The 22,148-nt window shown below is 35.4% G+C and overlaps 1 protein-coding gene across 1 annotated transcript; it reads left to right on the forward strand.

The window, feature by feature from the left end:
• The first annotated feature begins 269 nt into the window (after positions 1-269).
• LOC136042032 (protein transport protein Sec61 subunit alpha-like 1) lies at positions 270-5,892 on the forward strand. The gene is made up of 2 exons (XM_065726889.1): positions 270-1,567; positions 5,796-5,892. The coding sequence occupies exons 1-2, from the start codon at positions 270-272 to the stop codon at positions 5,890-5,892; spliced, it is 1,395 nt and encodes a 464-aa protein (XP_065582961.1).
• Positions 5,893-22,148: the final 16,256 nt, after the last annotated feature.

Below are 22,148 nucleotides of genomic sequence, written 5' to 3' on the forward strand. Positions count from 1 at the left end.
ATTCATCATTTTTTTAACTCCCATGACGTCATCCTAAGTTTTGAAAAGTAATAAGGTCTTTGACAGAATACTTTCGTAGGTATTTTCTTCTTATTTTCTATTATTTATTTTGAAAGATGCATTATTTTTTGTCTTAATTATTGACCATGTATCATATTAATCGTAGAGTTGAGCCAAACATCTGTTTTTTTTGTCTATAGTCTTGCTTTAGCTGACAGGTCAATAAATAGTTGGAGGAAGAATATAGAAGAAGCGAACCTACTTTAAAAATGGTCTTTAAGTTTTTGGAAGTCATTAAACCCTTCTGCAGTATACTACCTGAAATCCCTGAACCTGAGAGAATGGTTCAGTTAAAAGAAAAGGTTTTTTGGACAGCAATTACCCTGTTATTTTTCTTGTTTTGCTCCCACATTCCACTTTTTGGCATCATCTCTTTAGATTTAGCAGATCCTTTTTATTGGAATCGAGTTATCCTGGCATCCAGCAGAGGAACTCTGATGGAACTTGGAATTTTGCCAATTGCGACCTCTGGACTAATTATTCGATTGCTAGTTAGAGCCAAAATTATCGAAGTTGGAGATACCCCGACAGATAGACAACTCTTCAATGGAGCACAGAAACTATTTGGAATGATTATTACTGTTGGTCAAGCAATTTTATGCGTTATGACTGGCATGTATGGTGATCCAAGTGATATTGGCTTAGGAGTTGGTCTTTTGATCGTCATACAATTGTCCATTGCCGGTTTGATTGTACTTTTTTTGGACGAACTCTTTCAGAAAGGCTATGGGCTAGGATCAGGGATTTCTCTCTTCATTGCAATAAATATCTGTGAAACAATTTTCTGCAAAGCATTCAGCCTCACTAAAATTGGAAGAGGTAGAGAATTTGAAGGCGCAGTCATTGCTTTATTCCATATGCTAGCCACCAGAAAAAACAAAGTCGGAGCATTGGTTTATGCTTTAATTAGGCAAAATCTACCTAACCTCTCGGACTTGCGGGCACTTATCCTCGTATTGGCCGTTGTTATCTACTTTCAAGGTTTCCGTGTCGATCTTCCAATTACGTCAGCTTACTACGGGGGCCGTTACCACAGATATCCCCTCACGTCGAATATTCCTATTATTCTACAGTCTGCGCTTGTATCAAATCTCCATGTCTTGTCCCAGATGTTGTCTTCTAGATTTGCTGGTAACTTTCTTGTGAATCTATTTGGTGTATGGTCTAACGTTGCGGGAGGACCTGTTCGTGCTCATCCCATTGGAGGTTTGTGTTACTACTTGTCACCCCCTGAAGGCTTTGGCAGCATAACTGATGATCCAATTCATGCCTTAATCTACATTATTTTTACACTTGGATCCTGTGTTTTTTTCTCTAAATTCTGGATAGACATTTCAGGATCATCTGCTAATGATATTGCTAAGCAGCCTAAGGAGCAGCAAAGGGTTATCAGAGATTTAGGCATTGGTGCCTTGGGTAATTGGCTGTTTCGGTTGATTGGTGCACTTTGCTCAGTCACTGGTATTCTGTTGGCTGTCGCAATTACATATCAATATTTTGAGATTTGGTTAGAAAACAAAATTGAAATATTTTATATTTTGGAAAAATTGTGTTTGTAAAGAAATAGTGTAGTCAAATGCTTCTGACTCTTCACTTGAAGATGAGTCAGTTTTCTTTCGTCTCTGCTAGACGGGGGTACTTTTTTGGGGGGTAACCATATTTGTCATTGTTAGAAATTCATTAAATTTTTCTTCGTCACTACTATTTTCAAAATATCCTTGTTTAAAATTGAAAGGTTTAAGCTCGCTTAGTCTAGATTGAGGTGGCTCATTTTCGTTTTCCGAGGTATTCGATGTTGACGGTTGCGGAGTCCATGCCTCTGTGAATTTCGCCCTTTTTACACGACTAACATGCGTTTTGTAGATTTTTCCTGTTTTTGGTTTTACTAGTTTAAATGTAACGTTATTATCATTTTTTTTTTTAATTATTCTATAGGGTCCGATATATCGATCAGAGAGCTTCTTACCGTCCGATTTGTTTTCATTTTTTAAGTAAACACAATCTCCTACTTGAAAATCGAGTTCACCTTTGACATTTTGGATATTTTTGGCCTCTTGTTTCCTTTTTGATTTTTCTATTTCTTGTTTCACAAGTTTATAATTTTTTCTCATTCTATTGATAAATTCTTGCTTATAATCTTCAGAGTCATTATAGTATTGTCTTGACTCTATAATTTCATTATACGTGACTCTAAAGTCTCGTCCGAATAATATATAAAAGGGTTATCACGTATAACTGGGGAGTAAGCTGTATTAATCACATTCGTTAAATAAGGTAAAGTTTCGTGCCAATCTCTTCTATCACCCTTAGTGTAAATCCCTAAAATATTAGAGAATAGCTTGTGCCTGTTTTCCATTTTTCCATTGGTCTGGGGATGGTAGGGGGTCGTTACCAATTTATTTATTTGAAGAAAAGACATTAAATCCTTGGTCACTTTTGATACGAAATTAGGACCATGTAACAAAACCATATAGTGCTACTGCCCAAGCCAAAAAGTCACAACTAAAAGTTCAAAAGTTCCTAAAGAAACAATATAAAAATTTCGATTTAAAATCACTAGCAAAACCAAAGAGAAAAGATACAGAGCCTAAAGAAGAAAATGTAACAACAAGGTCGGGCCGAGTTGTCAAAAGGCCGAGTAAATTATATTATTATTAGGCAATTTATCTGGCTTTTTGACAAGTTCTGCCGACAAAAAAAAAATAATAATAATTTCTTAACATTAAAGCTTATTAACACCACTATAACTAACACTTGTCCAACAGGAGTCGCTATTCTTTTATCTAACGTAAGATTAAAACTTTGTAAAACATAAAGCCATATCAAAATCACAGTCTAGCAATAGTTAATTAAAGTTCATCATTGACGTTAAACAAAAAATAATAAAATTCAAATACTCAAATAACTTGCAAATGCCTAATAAGCATTTAAATTTGGCATCAAATCCACTTTGGTCAATTGCAATTGATGCTGATGATTCTACTCGAAATTATTGTCAGGTAAATCACCCGACAAAATAAGAACAATTTATTATTCGAACCAAAAAATTTCCTAAGACCAACAAACAACAGCGGGCGCCCTAGCGGGTAGTGGTGGAAAGGCTAAGTGCGTTTCAACTCACCTTTCCGCATACTACGTGGGAGGACCCTTTGATTCGCCGCTTCTTCGTTACTCCAACAAGTGATATAGTGAGCAGGTGAAATTTCATTATACATGACCAAAACAAGAAATTTTAATTTTATAATCTGAGATATAATTTTACCTCATCCAATCCTCCCCGTGGTATTAAACTCGCGCTTAAATACTTTTTGAAAATATTGTATTTTCTTGTTACTAATTCCACCCCTATTAATTAATTATCTAATTTTCTCCGTAAGTATGGCTAAAGCAATTATAGACACGGAATTTATTTCAATAGTTAATACTAAGGAAAACGTCATTTACTCATCCCCTATGTTGGTTCAAGATGAAAAGGGTAAAGAAGTATTCGCAGAAGCCTGGTACCTAAATTATAATCTAACGAAATTTAAACCTCACACGTATAAATATGGGCTAAAATTAGCAAATACCCCAAAATATCGACCCGCAAGAGGGAAAGTAAAAAACAAATACTCAAATAAAAGCAAAAAACGAAAAAATTTAACAGGCCCTCAATTAACAATAAGAAAATTACAGCAAAAATTTGATATCCGCTACTGGTTTTGCAAAGCCCGACTCAAACAGACCTCCTTTTAATTGACAAATGTAAAAACCCGAAAGTGTGCTATAAAATCGAAGATAATAAGAATTGTATTAAATATGAAGGGGTACATCATCTATTAGAGGAAATTCGGTATTACGCAAAGTTTTTATATGATCCGAGCGCACAAGAATATGCCTAAAATGGGGATAAAATTTTCTTAAGACGTAAAAAATCTAAACAATCAAAGAAAGATGCATATAAAAACGAGTTATCTTCCAAAAAATTTTTAATCCTAAATACAAAATATTATTTTTAGATCCACACCCAGAAGGAAACCAAATCAGGTAAAATCCACTCAAATAATCGCTTATACTAACTGGGGAAAATGTATAACAGAACATTATACAATACAGATCCTAATGTTCTAAGACCTTTGGAATTCGTTCAAAACCAAATACCCACAAGACGAGACTTTTGGCTTACAAATAAAACCCAGGGCTTGCCAGATCTTTCAAAAATAAATCATGAAACAAATGAAGAAACTTTAGAATCAGCTATAAAAAATGCAGTAAGAAATTTGCGTTACGACATCCTTCGATCCTTGCTGCGCGTTCCAATTATCCCTAGCGACAATTTGATAATAGAAATAATGGTCATATTATTAATAGGTACCTTTTCGCCAGAGATAATGAGAAAAGACTATGGATACAAACATAGATTCGCTCTATACAATTTTGCAGTACTTCTTTGTGCAACCCCTCCCAAAGAAATATCCGTTAATTGCGTCCCCAGTATGCGAACATTTTTGGTTAACACCGCTTGCACAGGGAAATTTTGATTTGCCTTGGCCTTTAAAATTCTTAGCAATGCTAATGGAAGTAGATTATAGGATAGTTGATGAAATCTTCTCCTTAAAATCTACGAGAACTACACTATACACAATTCTTACTGGATCAATAACTCAATTCATTACTTATATTTAAAACAATACGAAGACTTAAAACGTTTAATAATCAAGTTTTATACAAAAGATGAAAACATTGGGTCAAAAATAATAAAAGGGAAAGATATTTTATATACAAAAATTATAAACTGCATAAGTCCGCTATGTTTCCATAAACAACTGATTTTCAAAAGAGTTCGTATTACTCCAAATAAACCATGTTTAAAGGAGTTGTGTAGAAAAAACATACGTTTAGCTATGGGACAAACAGATATTCACTACACTTTGGCTAATCTGACGCTCCCTTAAAATCTAAAACGGTATTTACTATACATCGAAAATATTCATGAAAACAGCAGCCAAGAATATCAATTGACACTTATGACTCCACACCTATTAAAATCTGAAATTGACCAGACTTCAGGCCAAGGGCCAATATTAGGTATTCCAAATGACCATGAATTAGACTGTTCACAAATCTAAACTAACTACTATTTCTTTTAACAGTAGGATAATAGTAAAATAATTTCTTTTACGGGAAATGTTGATCTTTCATAATTAACACAAAAAAGAGAGAAAGCGACAAATCACTAGCTCTATGAAAAATTTTGTCAAAAAACTATATAAGTCAACCTAAAACATCATTAAGTTAATGAAGCTTAATTTTTTTTTAGAAATTCGGTGACACCTGTCAAGAAATTCAAGCAAAATGACAAACCCTCCACCAAACTATTTTTTCGCCATTCAAGTAAAAAGCGCGCAAATAAGGAAAATGGCAATAGAAATACAAAACCACTTAATCGAAAAAGATTCTAGTCCATCACAGGCCTTAATTGAACACAGCTCTTTCCACGTTACATTAAAAGTTATCCATCTAAAAAATAAATAAGAATTTAGCGAAAACCAAATACAACTTGACTTTCAAGGCGTCGGAGAATTTTCTGAACAAATTTTATATGCCATGTTAAATAATGAGAAAGAATTCAAAGCTCGCTTAACACCTGTTTTAGAAAAAATCGCTGAAGAAGTCAGTAAAAGCGGTATACAACTCGCAAACCAGGAATGCTGGAAGCCTCACTTGACATTAGTAAACATAAGAAAAGTCTCCAGGCTAAGAAGAATGGCGAAAAAACTTCACCCCTCCCTAACATCTGATTTTAAAAATACGAAATTCGGAGTCGAAATGGCAAAGGGCATCCAATTTTGATCGATATAAGGTCTGAAAAACGAAGAAAATTACTATGAAATATTAACCAAAATTAGATCCGACCAAAAAACCACTTAAAGCGATCTGGAAGAATTTGAAACAAAAGAAAGAAATAAGATAGATAAAACAATTAACAGGTAACTATATTGACGGGGAGTAGTTATCATATATATATATATATATATATATATATATATATATATATATATATATATATATATATATATATATATATATATATATATATATATATATATATATATATATATATATATATATATATATATATATCACTAGTTGTTGGGGTGGTGCTTCGTGCAACCCCATCACCTAGGTGGTGGGGGTGTTTCGTGCCCCCCAGAGCCCCGCCCCCCCCCCCCCCCCCCGGCGCTTAAGTCGTTACGCGCCATTGTAGTTCTGTCCCTGTGTCCCACCTGAATATATATATATATATATATATATATATATATATATATATATATATATATATATATATATATATATATATATATATATATATATATATATATATATATATATATATATATATATCATGAAAAGAGAAATCACCAATGCAACAGCACAAACAAACACAAAAAAAAAAAAAAAAAAAAAAAAAAGAAAGAAGGAGAAAAGGAAGACTGTTTTCCTAAATTAGTGATTAATATAGACCAGCACTTGAATGAGGCTTTAACGCTACTCATCCATACAATCACATAGGTCAAACAGCATAGCCATACACAATCAACCATAAAGAATAATCCATGGACAGGCAGTCATGTCGTCAATAAGTATAAGTCGTCATTTGCCAAACAATAGAAAAAATAATAAAGACAAATAATTCAGAGGCAACAACCCAGCACAAGGGCTCATCAGGAGAATACATGGCCTATATAGGGTTTCGCCACTTTAAATTCTCTACCCAGCCAAGTGTTGTGGCTACCACAGAATATTCATGGCATCCCTGTGTCAGGTATCACCCCCAAAATACATGCCTATGAAAGAAAAAAAAACAGCAAATGTAAAACAACCAAGTAACACCAAAACAAGCTTATCCTGTTAATATATCCCTCTTTTTAGCAACAATAGGTAAACTAAATATAATAAATTTTACCAAATCACAAATATTAACACATTGCAACAAACCTGAATGAGCTAAACAATTATAGAATTCATCTTTACCATTTGGCTAATTTTTTAAAAAATCCGCTCAATTCGAAACACAATTCAAAATAAATGGCGCTGCAACAACATTTCTCAAACCTCCGAAATTAGTTGAAAATTTCTTTAAGTATTTCTAGATAATTCTTTTGATATTTATTTAAAAGTTCGTTATAATGAAAACTAAATTTTTTAAATTGCCAAGTTAATTTATTTGCAGAAAAACCTCTTGATATCAATTTTTGGCTTAAGATTTACATCTATTTATATATATATATATATATATATATATATATATATATATATATATATATATATATATATATATATATATATGTTTTTAACTACGTAAAACTTGCGAATATACAACATTCTTCGCTGTCCCTTTGTCTGTACATATAAATAGATTGTCAGGTTTACCGACTCTTGAACATGCAACATATAATTGTCCATGGGAAAAACAATCCGTATTCAGATCTATACCTCATTATTCTTATGATTGCCCTTGAGCTTTGTTGATGGTGATTGCTAATCAAACATTCCCTCTGTCCCTATAGTCATTTATATATCCCCCTGTGCCCCCCGGCATCCCCGTAGTAGTTGTGTCCCAGTGTCCCAGTCGTCATTTATAGTCGACAAACATGACGTCAGTCGACACAAAAACATGACGTCCGTCAACACACACGTCCCAGTCGTCATTTGTGTCCTGGTGTCCCAGTCTGTAATTTCTCTTTGAGTTTCCCGGTTGTCATTTATACTCCCTGTGTCCCGGTCTGTATATACATTCGTTTTTGAATTGGTATATGATGAAATAATTTTTTTATTTTTTTCCTTTTTTTCTTTTTAATTTTTTTTTGTTTTTTACCGTTTTTTTAGCTTTTTAGTTTTTTTCTTTTTCTTTTTAGTTCTTTTGTAGTTTTTACCTTTTTTATTTTTTTTAATTTTTATTTTTTTCAGTTTTCTTTTTCTCCTTTATTTTTTAGTTTTTTTCCTTTTTTCATTTTTTTTTGCTTTTTCAGCTTTTAGTTTTTTTACTAGTTTTTAGTTTTTTACCCTTTTTTTAGTTTTTTTTAGTTTTCTAGCTTTATTAGTTTTTTTAGTATTTGCTTTTTAGTTTTTTTTTTGTAGTTTTTAGTTTTTTTAGTTTTTTTCTTCTTTTGTTTTAATGCTAAAGCCAAGGTTCGAACCTAAAACCTCTCGGACCTAGAACCTGGAACATAACGCTTTACCACCTGAGCTACCGTATTTGTATTTGTATCGGATTAACGACGCTTCTTGACTACTAAGGTCCCTGTGTCGGCCCTGTAGTGCATTCCTGCATAATGGTTCGATCTCTGGGTCCCGTATTACCACGCTAAGGTCAAACCCACTGCGCCAACACAGGTAGTTATATAACTGAGCTACTTTGGCTTGAATACATTCGTTTTTGAATTGGTATGTGAGGAAATAATTCAGACGTTATATGCGGACAGTGATGTCACTCGACACACAGAAACACAGACTACTTATCTTCTATATATATAAAAATAAGCTGTCTTTGTGTGTGTGTGTGCGTTTGTGTTTGTCGAGTGCCGTCATGTTTGTGTGTCGACTGGCGTCATGTTTGTCGACTGACGTCATTTTAAGGATTGAGCTGTATGCGTCATGAAGTTTTTTGTCGATTGACGTCATGTTTGTCAACTGATGAAATTATATAACGGGAAACCGGGACACAAATGACGACCGGGACACAGGGAATATAAATGACGACCGGGAAAAAGGGACACAACTACAACGGGGATGCCAGGGGCACAGGCGGGATATATAAATGACGACCGGAATACAGGGATTGTTCGAATAGAAATTACAGACCGGGACACCGGGACACAAATGACGACTGGGACACAGGGAATATAAATGACGACCGGGACACTCAAATAGAAATTACAAACTGGGACACCGGAACACAAAGGACGACCGTGACACAGGGAATATAAATGACGACCGGGACACAGGGAATATAAATGACGACTTGGACACAGGGACACATCATTAGAATAATGAGGTATAGATCTGAATACGGATTGTTTTTCCCATGGACAATTATATGTTGCATGTTCAAGATTCAGGAAACCTGACAGTCTATTCTTATGCATAGACAATGGGACAGCGAAGAATGTTGTTTAGTCGTATGTTTTATGTATATAAAAACATATATATATATATATATATATATATATATATATATATATATATATATATATATATATATATATATATATATATATATATATATATACTAGCTGTTGGGGTGGCGCTTCGCGCCACCCAAACACCTAGTTGGTGGGGCGCTTCGCGCCCCCCCAAGCCCCCCCGCGCGCGTAAGTCGTTACGCGCCATATTAGTTATGCGCCATTGTAGTTGTGTCCCTGTGTCCCACCTGTGAATATAGATAGATTTATATATGTGTTTCAAACTACGCAAAAATTGCGAATAAACAACATTCTTGGCTTTCCCATTGTCTGTGCATATGCAAAGCCGTATGTACTAATAATGACGTCATATACAAACGCTCTTTTTACAAACAAACAAACATGCATCCACATAACTCGTTTTTATATAGATAGATACAATACAAATTAACTGCGTAAAACTTGCGAATAAACAACATTCTTCGCTGTCCAATTGTCGCTGCATATAAATACATTGTCAGGTTTACCGACCCTCGAACATGCAACGTACAATTGTCCATGGGAAAAACAATCAGGATTAAGATCTATACCACATTTTTCTAATGATTGACCTTGAGCTTTGTTAATGGTGATTGCAAATACTAATCGAATTGGGAATTGCAATCTTTTAAATTGAAAAAGCAGATCCGTTGGAATCATGGGAATGCGAGGAATAAGAACAGCCTCACCCTCAGAAGGCCCTGTCAAGATTGTGGCCTCTATTATGTTTTCCATTGTTTTTTTTTACGGCAAGTCGCGTGCCATTGCAAAGCTTTGGTGGGTTGATATTTCTTAAAAGTATTATTGGTACGCCTATTTTTAGTTGTAGCACGTGTGGTGGAAACCCTGAAAGATCTATGGAATTTAAAAATTCAGATGGATAATTAACCGCTTCATTTGGTTCCAAAACTGTGTCGACTGACTTGTAAAGGACTGCCTGGTCTCGAATCTTGTTCAAAACAATATTGTTGATTTCGTGGACGTCTATATTTTTGGGTGCGAGAATCGCTCTTTCACTTAGCCATTTATTATTTTTATAATTTTTTAGAATATTCGGAAATACTTTTTCAATCAATTCATTTTTGGACGTCACTAAATTACAGAAATCAGCAGGTAGTTGTATACGTCCTGAAATTGAGTCTACTGTTTGACCAGAGTCATCGTTTTGCAATCGGACACGCATATTTGTAGTTAATTTTAATATTTTTACGTGTGCCTATAAATTAGAATTTTTTAGGCAAGCATTCATTTCGTCTGCAGGAGTTAAACTACATAAAAATTGCGAATATACAACATTCTTGGCTTTCCCATTGTCTCTGCATATACAAAGCCGTATGTACTAATAATGACATCATATGCAAACGCTCTTTTTACAAACAAACAAACATGCATACATACAACTCGTTTTTATAGAGATAGATAGATAGATAGATAGATAAAATACAAATTAACTGCGTAAAACTTGCGAATATACAACATTCTTCGCTGTCCAATTGTCGCTGCATATAAATAGATTGTCAGGTTTACCGACCCTCGAACATGCAACGTACAATTGTCAATGGGAAAAACAATCAGTATTAAGATCTATACCACATTTTTCTAATGATTGACCTTGAGCTTTGTTAATGGTGATTGCAAATGCTAATCGAATTGGGAATTGCAATCTTTTAAATTGAAAAGGCAGATCCGTTGGAATCTTGGGAATGCGAGGAATAAGAACAGCCTCGCCCTCAAAAGGCCCTGTCAAGATTGTGGCCTCTATTAGGTTTACCATTGTTTTTTTTTACGGCAGGTCGAGTGCCATAGCAAAGCTTTGGTGGGTTTATATTTCTTAAAAGTATTATTGGTAGGCCCATTTTTAGTTGTAGCACGTGTGGTGGAAACCCTGAGAATAATATCTCGAGGTAAAAAACTGATCACCGACCATAACGATGGCCACTTCGTCGATAGTTGGAGCATTGTATCTACGCACATGTTGGCCAGGAGGCGTTTTGTCAGCGGAAATAACAATTTTATGCGTATAAGTAGGCATCAAATCGATGGCTGTTTTGAACAGACGCACTAAATTATTATTTTCGTGGAAAAGATGTTGTAATTGGGAAACGATTGTCCTTTCAATGTTGGGAGAAATTTCGCAACGTGCATTCAATTCAGAATTTCTATCACTGATGAAGTACAATTGTAAAAATTTATGATTCTCGCCTGAGAATGGTAGAAGAGACCCTGCTCTATGATAAATTTGCCCTTTTACTTTGAAAGTAGACATAAATTGATCTGGATTTTCAATTTGGGCTCCAAACGACGTCATTTGGAAACATGAGTTGTATTTTCTGATTCATTTATATTCCTTATGTCCCGGTGTCCCGGTCGTCATTTATATCCCCCTGTTTTATATCCCGCTTATTTTTCAGTTTTTTTCCTTTTTTTAGTTTTTTTTTACTTTTTTAGTTCTTTTAGTTTTTACGTTTTTTAGTTTTTTTTTAGTTTTTTAGATGAATTTTTTTTTTAGTTTTTTACCTTTTTTTCTTTTTAGTTTTTATTGGTTTTTACCTTTTTTTTAGCTTTTTATCTTTTTTATTTTTTTTATTTTTATTTTTAATTTTATTAGTATTCTTTTTCTCTTCTATTTTTCATTTTTCCTTTTTTTTAGTTTTTTTTAGTTTTTAGTTTTTTAAGTTTTTTCCTTTTTTTTAGTTTCTTTAGTTTTTTTAGTTTTTCGGCTTTTTTATTTTTTTATTAGTTTTTAGTTTTTTTTGTAGTTTTTGCCTTTTTTTAGTTTTTTCAGTTTTTTTTTTTAGTTTTTAGTTTTTTACCTTTTTTAGCCTAACCAGGATTTGAACCTGGGACCTTCATTCTCCGTTCTGACACCCTCTCTCACCGAGTGACTACTCCAGCATGTTCATTTTGGTGTTTTAAATGGTATATTATTAACCAAATTAATGTGTTTTACAATATACTAAGCATCGTCATAACAAAAATGACGGCAACTAATTTCATGACGTCAGCCGAAACATGACGTCACCTGATCCACAGATCCACAGACCCACAGACAGACAGACAACTTATTTTTATATATATAGATATATATATATATATATATATATATATATATATATATATATATATATATATATATATATATATATATATATATATATATATATATATGTATATATATATATCTATGTCTTTTCACAGGTGGGACACAGGGACACAACTACAATGGCGCGTAACTAATATGGCGCGTAACGACTTACGCGGGCGGGGAGGCTCCGGGGGCGCGAAGCACCCCACCAACTTGGTGTTGGGGTGGCACGAAGCGCCACCCCAACAGCTAGTTTATATATATATATATATATATCTATATATATAAAAATAAGTTGTCTGTCTGTGGATCAGGTGACGTCATGTTTCTTTGTCGACTGACGTCATGAAGTTAGTTGTCGTCATTTTTGCTATGATGGTGACGTCATTAAAGATATTTAAGACATATATGTTCACGTAGAAATCTATTAATGTTTAAGTTTACAATGACTGATGAACTTACAATGGCAAAAGCCGATGAAGATGCTCAAAGAGTCTATGCCAAAAAACTTGCTGCTGATAGAGAAAGTCAGAAAAGAAAGCGTGCCGAGGAACTACCAGAGCAACGCGAAAGCAGACTTGCTGCTAAAAGAGAAAGTAAAAAAAGAAGGCGTGCCGAGGAATTACAAGAACAGCAAGAAATCAGGCTTGCTGCTGATAGAGAAAGTAAGAAAAGAAAGCGTGCCGAGGAATCACAAGAACAGCAAGAAATCAGGCTTGCTGCTGATAGAGAAAGTAAGAAAAGAAAGCGTACCGAGGAATCAGAGCAGCCTGAAAGTTATCGCCTGGCATTCAGGTACAGCCCAGTCGATGATTATAGCTTGAGTAGATGTGTTCAAATCGGGACAATGTCTAAAATTTGTCCCTATTGCAAGGCCTTGAAATTCAATGGTGAAACAATGGGAATGTGTTGCGCCTCAGGAAAAGTTAAACTTCCTCTGTTGGCTGCACCACCAGAGCCATTGAAGACTTTCCTTACTGGAACTACGTCAGAATCTAGGCGTTATTTGTCAAAAATCAGAAAATACAACTCATGTTTCCAAATGACGTCGTTTGGAGCCCAAATCGAAAATCCAGATCAATTTATGTCTACTTTCAAAGTAAAAGGGCAAATTTATCATAGAGCAGGGTCCCTTCTACCATTCTCAGGCGATAATCATAAATTTTTACTGTTGTACTTCATCAGTGATAGAAATTCTGAATTGAATGCACGTTGCGAAATTTCACCCAAGGTTGAAAGGACAATCGTTTCCGAATTGCAACATCTTTTCCACGAAAATGATAATTTAGTGCTTCTGTTCAAAACAGCCATCGATTTGATGCCTACTGATACGCATAAAATTGTTATTTCCGCTTACAAAACGCCTCCTGGCCAACTAGTGCGTAGATGCAATGCTCCAACTATCGACGAAGTGGCAATCGTTAAGGTCGGTGATCAGTTTTTACCTCGAGATATTATTCTTCATAAGCGAAACGCTCAGTTGCTAAGAATTGCTGAAACTCATCGATGCTACGATGCCCTACAATATCCTATCATTTTTTGGGATGGAGCCGATGGCTATCACTTTAATATTAAATTGATGAATCCAGCCACTAACAAAGAAATGAATAAGAAATGCAGTGCAATGCATTATTATTCCTATAGACTAATGATTCGGCAGGATGAAGAAAATTATATTTTAAAATGCCGTGAATTGTTTCACCAATTTGTCGTTGATATGTATGCTAAAATTGAATCAGAACGTTTGCTATATATCCGCCTGAATCAGACCAAGCTCCGCTCTGAACAATACATTCATTTGCGAGATGCAGTTATAAATGACGGTAATACCAGAAACGTTGGAAGATTAACAATTTTTCCTTCGTCATATGCTGGCAGTCCCCGTCATATGCATAAATATGCTCAAGATGCTATTGCGTATGTTCGTCTCTATGGTCGTCCAGATTTATTTATTACATTTACATGTAATCAATCTTGGGACGAGATATTGCAGCTTTTACTTCAAGGCCAATCGGCGTTCATAGGCATTACATTACGGCCCGTGTCTTCCGGCAAAAGTTGAAATCACTGATAAACTACATAGTAAAACTTGAAGTGTTTGGGTCAGTGCGATGCTGGATGTACTCAGTGGAATGGCAAAAACGAGGTTTGCCACACGCACATATAATAATCTGGCTACATAAAAAAAATTACTTCGAACGAAATTGATGATGTGATTTCCGCTGAAATACCTGATAAAAATGTCGATAAGGGGTTACATGATATTATTGTAAAAAATATGATACATGGACCTTGCGGTGCACTGAACGAAAATTCACCATGCCTGGCCAAAGGAAGGTGCACAAAGCAATATCCTCGACTTTTAGTATCAAAGACAATTACTGGCAATGATGGTTACCCACAATATAGAAGAAGATCTACTGAAGATGGCGGTAAAACAGTAATAATAAAGAAGCGTAACGGTACCACCATCAAAGTAGATAACCAGTGGGTTGTTCCATATTCCCCATTATTATCAAAAACATTTAATGCACACATAAACGTTGAATACTGTAACTCCGTAAAGGCAATCAAATACATATGTAAATACATCAACAAAGGCAGTGACATGGCAGTTTTTGGCTTGCAGCCCGAAATCAAAGATTTCGACGAAATCGTACAATATCAGGCTGGAAGATACATAAGCAGTAATGAAGCTGTTTGGCAAATTCCTTCATTTCCGATACATGAACGTAGTCCAGCTGTTGTTCACTTAGCGGTACATTTACAGAATGGTCAACGTGTTTATTTCACTGAAACCAACGTGCAACAAAGAGCCCTGAATCCACCGGATACAACATTAACAGCTTTTTTTTCGCTTTGCAAAAATGATTCTTTTGCAAAAAAACTACTGTATACTGAAGTGCCTTCGTATTACACGTGGAATACCAAAAATAAAGTATTTGAACGTCGAAAACAGGGTAAGTCAGTCGACGGCCAACCTACCATCTGCAAAGATACCACGATAGGAAGACTCTACACCGTTCACCATAATCAACATGAATGCTTCTTTCTACGCCTGCTTATGGTGAATGTACCCGGTCCGACATCCTTTGAGTATTTGAGAACTGTAAACGGTACTATACATGACACTTACCGTAGTGCATGCCAAACTCTGAATTTATTGGAGAATGACCAACACTGGGATAACTGCATCAATGACGCGTACGAAACGTCAACCCCAAGTCAAATTCGTGCATTGTTTGGCATCATTTTAACAACTTGCTCTCCATCAGCTCCTACAGAGTTATGGGGAAAATATAAGTCAAAAATATCCGAAGATATACTCAATCGAAAACAGTTAGAGACGTCAGATATGACTTTTGATTTTGCATCAGAAATTTATAACTACACTTTAGTTATTATAGAAGATTTGTGCGTACGTATGGCAAACAAACCTCTTCAGGATTTGGGAATGCCTTCACCTAACCGTATCGCTGCTGTTTCGACATGTGTAGAATTGGATCGTAAACAAAGTTACAGTACGAGTGATCTATTGTCGTATGTACAAAATAACATTTCCAAGTTAACGTCGGAACAAAAAGACATTTATGATACGATAATGCATTGTGTCGATAACAACGTTGGATAAATTTTCTTTTTGGATGCGCCAGGAGGTACTGGTAAAACGTTTGTGATAAAACTGATTCTGGCATCAATTCGATCAAAAAATGATATAGCGTTGGCAATTGCGTCGTCCGGAATAGCCGCAACATTGCTGCCTGGTGGAAGAACTGCTCATTCCGCTTTGAAATTGCCTCTGAATTTGCATTCTACAGAAACTCCCACGTGCAATATTTTGAAATCATCTGGGATGGGTAAAGTATTGCAGCAATGCAAACTTATTATTTGGGATGTGTGCACAATGGCTCACAAAAAATCGCTCGAGGCTCTGGATCAATGCTTGAAAGATTTGAGAGGCAAGTCGAAACCCTTTGGCAGCACATTAATATTGCTTGTGGGAGATTTCAGGCAAACATTACCTATAATACCTAGATCAACTCCTGCAGACAAAATGAATGCTTGCCTGAAAAATTCTAATTTATGGGCATACGTAAAAATATTAAAATTAACTACAAATATGCGTGTCCGATTGCAAAACGATGACTCTGGTCAAACATTTTCAGATCAATTGCTGGCAATTGGAAACGGAAAGCTCCCAGTAGACTCAATTTCAGGACGTATACAACTACCTGCTGATTTCTGTAATTTAGTGACGTCCAAAAATGAATTGATTGAAAAAGTATTTCCGAATATTCTAAGAAATTATAAAAATAATAAATGGCTAAGTGAAAGAGCGATTCTCGCACCCAAAAATATAGACGTCCACGAAATCAACAATATTGTTTTGACCAAGATTCGAGACCAGGCAGTCCTTTACAAGTCAGTCGACACAGTTTTGGAACCAAATGAAGCGGTTAATTATCCATCTAAATTTTTAAATTCCATAGATCTTTCAGGGTTTCCACCACACGTGCTACAACTAAAAATAGGCGTACCAATAATACTTTTAAGAAATATCAACCCACCAAAGCTTTGCAATGGCACGCGACTTGCCGTAAAAAAAAATAGAAAACCTAATAGAGGCCACAATCTTGACAGGGCCTTTTGAGGGTGAAGCTGTCCTTATTCCTCGCATTCCCATGATTCCAACGGATCTGCCTTTTCAATATAAAAGATTGCAATTCCCAATTCGATTAGCATTTGCAATCACCATTAACAAAGCTCAAGGTCAATCATTAGAAAAATGTGGTATAGATCTTAATACTGATTGTTTTTCCCATGGACAATTGTACGTTGCATGTTCAAGGGTCGGTAAACCTGACAATCTATTTATATGTAGCGACAATTTGACAGCGAAGAATGTTGTATATTTGCAAGTATTACGCAGTTAATTTGTATTGTATCTATCTATCTATCTATCTATATAAAAACGAGTTGTATGTATGCATGTTTGTTTGTTTGTAAAAAGAGCGTTTGTATATGACGTCATTATTAGTGCATAAGGCTTTGTATATGCACAGACAATGGGAAAGCCAAGAATGTTGTATATTCGCAAGTTTTACGTAGTTTGAAACACATATATAAATCTATCTATATTCACAGGAGGAACACAGGGACACAACTACAATGGCACGTAACTAATAATGCGCGTAACGACTTACGCGCACTGGGGGGCTTAGGGGGGGGTTCGAAGCTCCCCACCAACTAGGCGTTGGGCCCCACCAACAGCTATTAGATATATAGATTGCTATAAGCTTAATAACTCTTATGACGTCACTAATAGCATAGTAACTAACCTATGTGTCTTATAGTGCAATTAAAATTTTGCTTACAAGTATAAAAATAAGTATTTTGCAAATCAAATACGTCTATAAATAAGACTGATTACCCTAATTATTATAAAAGCCAGCCTTAAAAACCTTAGATTATCTTTTGAATTAAACTCCTTTTATATAAATACATAAAATTCTTTATTTTATAAAAAAAATAATATATATATATATATATATATATATATATATATATATATATATATATATATATATATATATATATATATATATATATATATATATATATATATATATATATAGCTTATAAATTTCACCAACATGATACCATGCAAATTCTGTATGCTTTTCATTAAGATGGTAAAGTGGTATTACGGCCAGTGGTTTTAATGAACACTCTGTAGATGACAAAATTTAGTCACCAATTTTCATATGAAACTTACCCGCCCGGACTTGATCTTATTTACTAATAAATCGAGTTCCTTCACATTAAAAACTTTATAGCAAAAAAATGGGACTTTGCATATTACACAGTCTATGTTAATGTGTTTTTTATACAATCTCTGCTCGTTTGGCTAAGCCTTAATTTTCTTATAAGCATGCTTCGAGAATGAAATAGTTCATTCAAGAGTTCAACATGATATTATTAAAATACTACATAATTAATTAATTAATTTTATTTTTCACCCACACGATACATAAAGTAAATATGGTGGAGTAAGAATAAATATAAAAAAAGCACTAAAAGAAACAATAAACACAAATAGTCAACGAAAAAAACGGAAAAGACGGTGGTGAAGGGATAGTCGCGCAGAAGCTGTACTAGAGAGTTTTCTGTGAAGATTTTCCAACTTTAAAGTTAAATCAGGAACTGAGAATTTTTTAACAAGAGTCCGGTTTTTTGTCCAAGGTAGAAGATAAAGAAGAAATTTGCAAAATTTGAAATAATTTATCCGAGTTCTTTTTAAATTACCATTATTAAGAAGGTGGAAAAGGCCTGAAGCATAAAGGACAGAATGATCACAGAGAGTAGAATAAAGTTTAGCCAGCGCACGTCTATTATACTTCCCTCTATTTGCAACAATTTTTGCATAACCAATCTGAATCTTTTTACTTATATCACAAACAGTACGCTGACGTAAGCTCGAAAGATTATTAGTAATAGAGATACCAAGCCAACGAATACAATCAACAAGCGGGATAGTGAAGCTATTACAGTGAAGGGGAGTAGCATTAATACAGTTATAGGGAAGAAACTCACATTTATCTATATTAATTGAAAGGCCAGTATCAGAGAAAGCATCAGACACTATAGAGACCATATTGGAAAGACCCTTTTTGAACGGCTAATCAGAAGCAAGTCGTCAGCATACGCAAGATAAGAGACATCCACAAGACCAGAAAGATATGTACCTGAAATCTTGGCCAGCACACTTAAAATACAAATCTTAAAAAGGGTAGGGGACAGAACACCACCCTGCCTAACACCTCTTCGCATTCTTATAATAGTGTCTGGTGCAGATACTAATTGAAGAAACGAATTTGAATACCAAAACTTAAGAAGCATTATAATAAAGAGATTGACCCCAGAATTATACAAAGAAAAAATAAGCTGACTATGGACCACACTCTCAAACGCTTTCGAAAGATCCAAAGCACAAATATAAAGACCATTTCCCTTGGAAGAATTATCAGCCAATAGAGAAGACAGAATCTTATGCGCATGCTGACAACCCACCCCACTCCGAAAACCAAATTGGTTCTCATCCTCAATTATATTTTTGGTCAAAAATGGTAGAAGGATATATTCAAAAACCTTACTAATATTACAAGATACAGTAATTGGTCGATAGCAAGAACAATCAATCGGTGACTTTCCCCTTTTTAAAATTGACGAAATAGTGCCACACAGAAAACTCTCAGGTACGTATGAAGTACATAGACACATTTGAAAAAGAAGCTGAAAGTGAGATATAAGGGGGTGCATTCAATCGGCATATGCACCTTAGAAATACCATCCTTATCAATTGAATTAGATTTTAAACTTTTAACAGCATTAATTACGGAAGAAAAAGATATGGGCACTATATGGCGTTGCAAAAACGTTATACTAAAGAGGGGGGGGGGTAAGAAGGCGAGTATACACAGAATGCAATGGATAATTAATCACTGAAAAAATCGAAGAATAATGTTTATACCAAGCCGAAGATGGAAGGCAGTTACTTGTCATAGTTTCATCATTTTTTTTGTCAGAATTGATCACATTTCGCCAATTCTCCCTACTTACAGGGAAATCCATACCGCGGTAACGTGCCGACCTAAGATAACGTTTATAATTGGTTTTAGTTTTACGTTTGATATCAGCGACACACCCAGAAGAACTTGGCCGACCACACTCATTCCATATCTGGAGCCATAATTTTGCTTTATTTTTTATCGACTTTAAACAAGGGTCCATTGACCAGATAGGTTTTTGTGTTCTTTTACGAATACGTTGTCTAGGTACGGCAGCTTCTTCTGCCCTTTTCATACACATCACAAGTTGGTTATAATAACAGTCAATATCGGCTTCACCATTCGTAGGTACCTGGCGCTGAAGAAGATGATATGGAACACATATGTTAGAAAGAAGGGTTGTCAAGGTAGAGATGCAGTGCGGTATATTGGCTTTGCTCCAGTTACTTTTTTCAAACCACTTCGATTTTTTTCGTGAGCAATTGATTTCCGATAGATCTATATCCATAGTAAATGTCGCTGAAATTGGCATGTGGTCAGTATCTTGCTCGTTAACATGAACAGAAGCAGAAGAAGAGATAATACCAGGCGAGCAAATAATATGGTCAATATCACTTGTGCTTCAAGAATGATGAACATATGAAATTTTTGGGATTTGGGCACAACGCGGTATGAAGGAAGACACTCAAAAAGCAGTTCCCTTCTCACAGAAGATCAATTAATATCAATGTTTAGGTCCCAAATTGTTATATACTGTAGAGAGTTTAACAGTACCTGATTCGCAAGATTCTTAAGCAGACCACAGGCCTTTCCGAATTTAGTTAAGGATCTGATCGAGTATCCTTCATATGGGAGATAAGAGTTTATAAATACAATACTGCCGACACGCACAGCCAAAAAAAATTCGCCGGAATAGAAGAGTACTGGCGAGGGTAGATGAATATCCCGTTTAAAGACACAGGCTAGTCCACCGGAAGGGCGACCGCAAGTAGCTTTTGTTGGACTCAGGAACGTAGTATGATGCTGACTTCGACGCAAAAAATTCAAACTTGAAGCAGTGAGAAGATGCTCCTGGAAACATACCAAATCGCAGGAACCGTACAACTCATCAATAACAGAATCCTTATCTTTGGTGCCATTTATATTGAACGAAATAACTGAGATTGATGCACTCATGGGTGAAAGGTGGATTTGCACTTTATTCGATTCTTAATAACGGGGCAGGAAAAGCTATAGGAAGGGTGTTTTTGGCTGCAATTTGTGCAATTGGGATCAGCAATGCATGGCTCATCTTTTGTTGAAATGTGTGACCATCCACAACGAGCACATTTCGGGAGAACGCTGGGACAGGAGTACTGTAGATGGTCTAATGATCGGCATTTAAAAAAGCATTTGGGTAGGTCCTTGAACTCATAAACAGGAAAAATTTCATAGCTCACTCTGAGGCCATGCTTGAAAAACGTAGATTGCGCAAAAGAATCCAAAAACTTGATTTTACAGACTTAGATAGGCCCAATCTCTTAGGATCTATGATACCGTGTTGGCTTCCGAGTACCGTAATGTCGACCTCGGTAGGAATATTACGGGATATACCAAAAACCGCTTGGAAACCACTTTTGTTGTAGTACCGGAGATTATGTTCTAGATTGACGAGCAGAAGTCCTCCGTAGCAGACTTGTCCATATTAATATACCACTTGTCATTGATGGGCTTTACGCTACGTACTAATTCATGTCCAGTAATTTGGTCTATAGCAGCTTTTCGCTTAAGAGGGTCAGATAAGACGTCTAGAACCTTTGAGACGATAACTGTTGCATGCGAATCCAGCACTTAAGCCGGCTTGGGTAATTGATATTGGAATTGGAAGCTCAGTTCATAATTGTCAAGTTTTGAAGACATTCCCAAAACAACTTGATGTAGCTCATTAAATTTTGAGAATAAAGAGGTGTAGGCAGTGGCAGGGAGGCAGGGTACTACCGTAGGACGCTTAATGACGAATGTCGGAACATCAGTGTCAGTTTCGTCAAGAGATTTTAGTAAAGTAATTATGTCACTGAAATGGCTAACCAATGCATTAGTTCCCTTCCGAATTGGGCAATCTTCATGACCCGGACAAAGCTGCCACAATAACGTCTTTGCCACCTTGACCGAATTAGAGTAAAAAAACTCTACTCCATGCCTTTTAATCACGTCATCCTCTGCTTCAATTAGCAAATTGCTCTGTACAAAATT

This window comes from Artemia franciscana, unplaced genomic scaffold (genome assembly GCF_032884065.1).
Source record: "Artemia franciscana unplaced genomic scaffold, ASM3288406v1 PGA_scaffold_57, whole genome shotgun sequence".
NCBI lineage: Eukaryota > Metazoa > Arthropoda > Branchiopoda > Anostraca > Artemiidae > Artemia > Artemia franciscana.

Excerpts from the sequence above, each read along its gene's own strand:
- LOC136042032 (XM_065726889.1), top strand. The coding sequence starts at position 270 with ATGGTCTTTAAGTTTTTGGAAGTCATTAAACCCTTCTGCAGTATACTA. Across the intron at positions 1,568-5,795 it reads TATCAATATTTTGAGATTTG|GCTAAGAAGAATGGCGAAAA; the intron begins GTTAGAAAACAA and ends AAAAGTCTCCAG.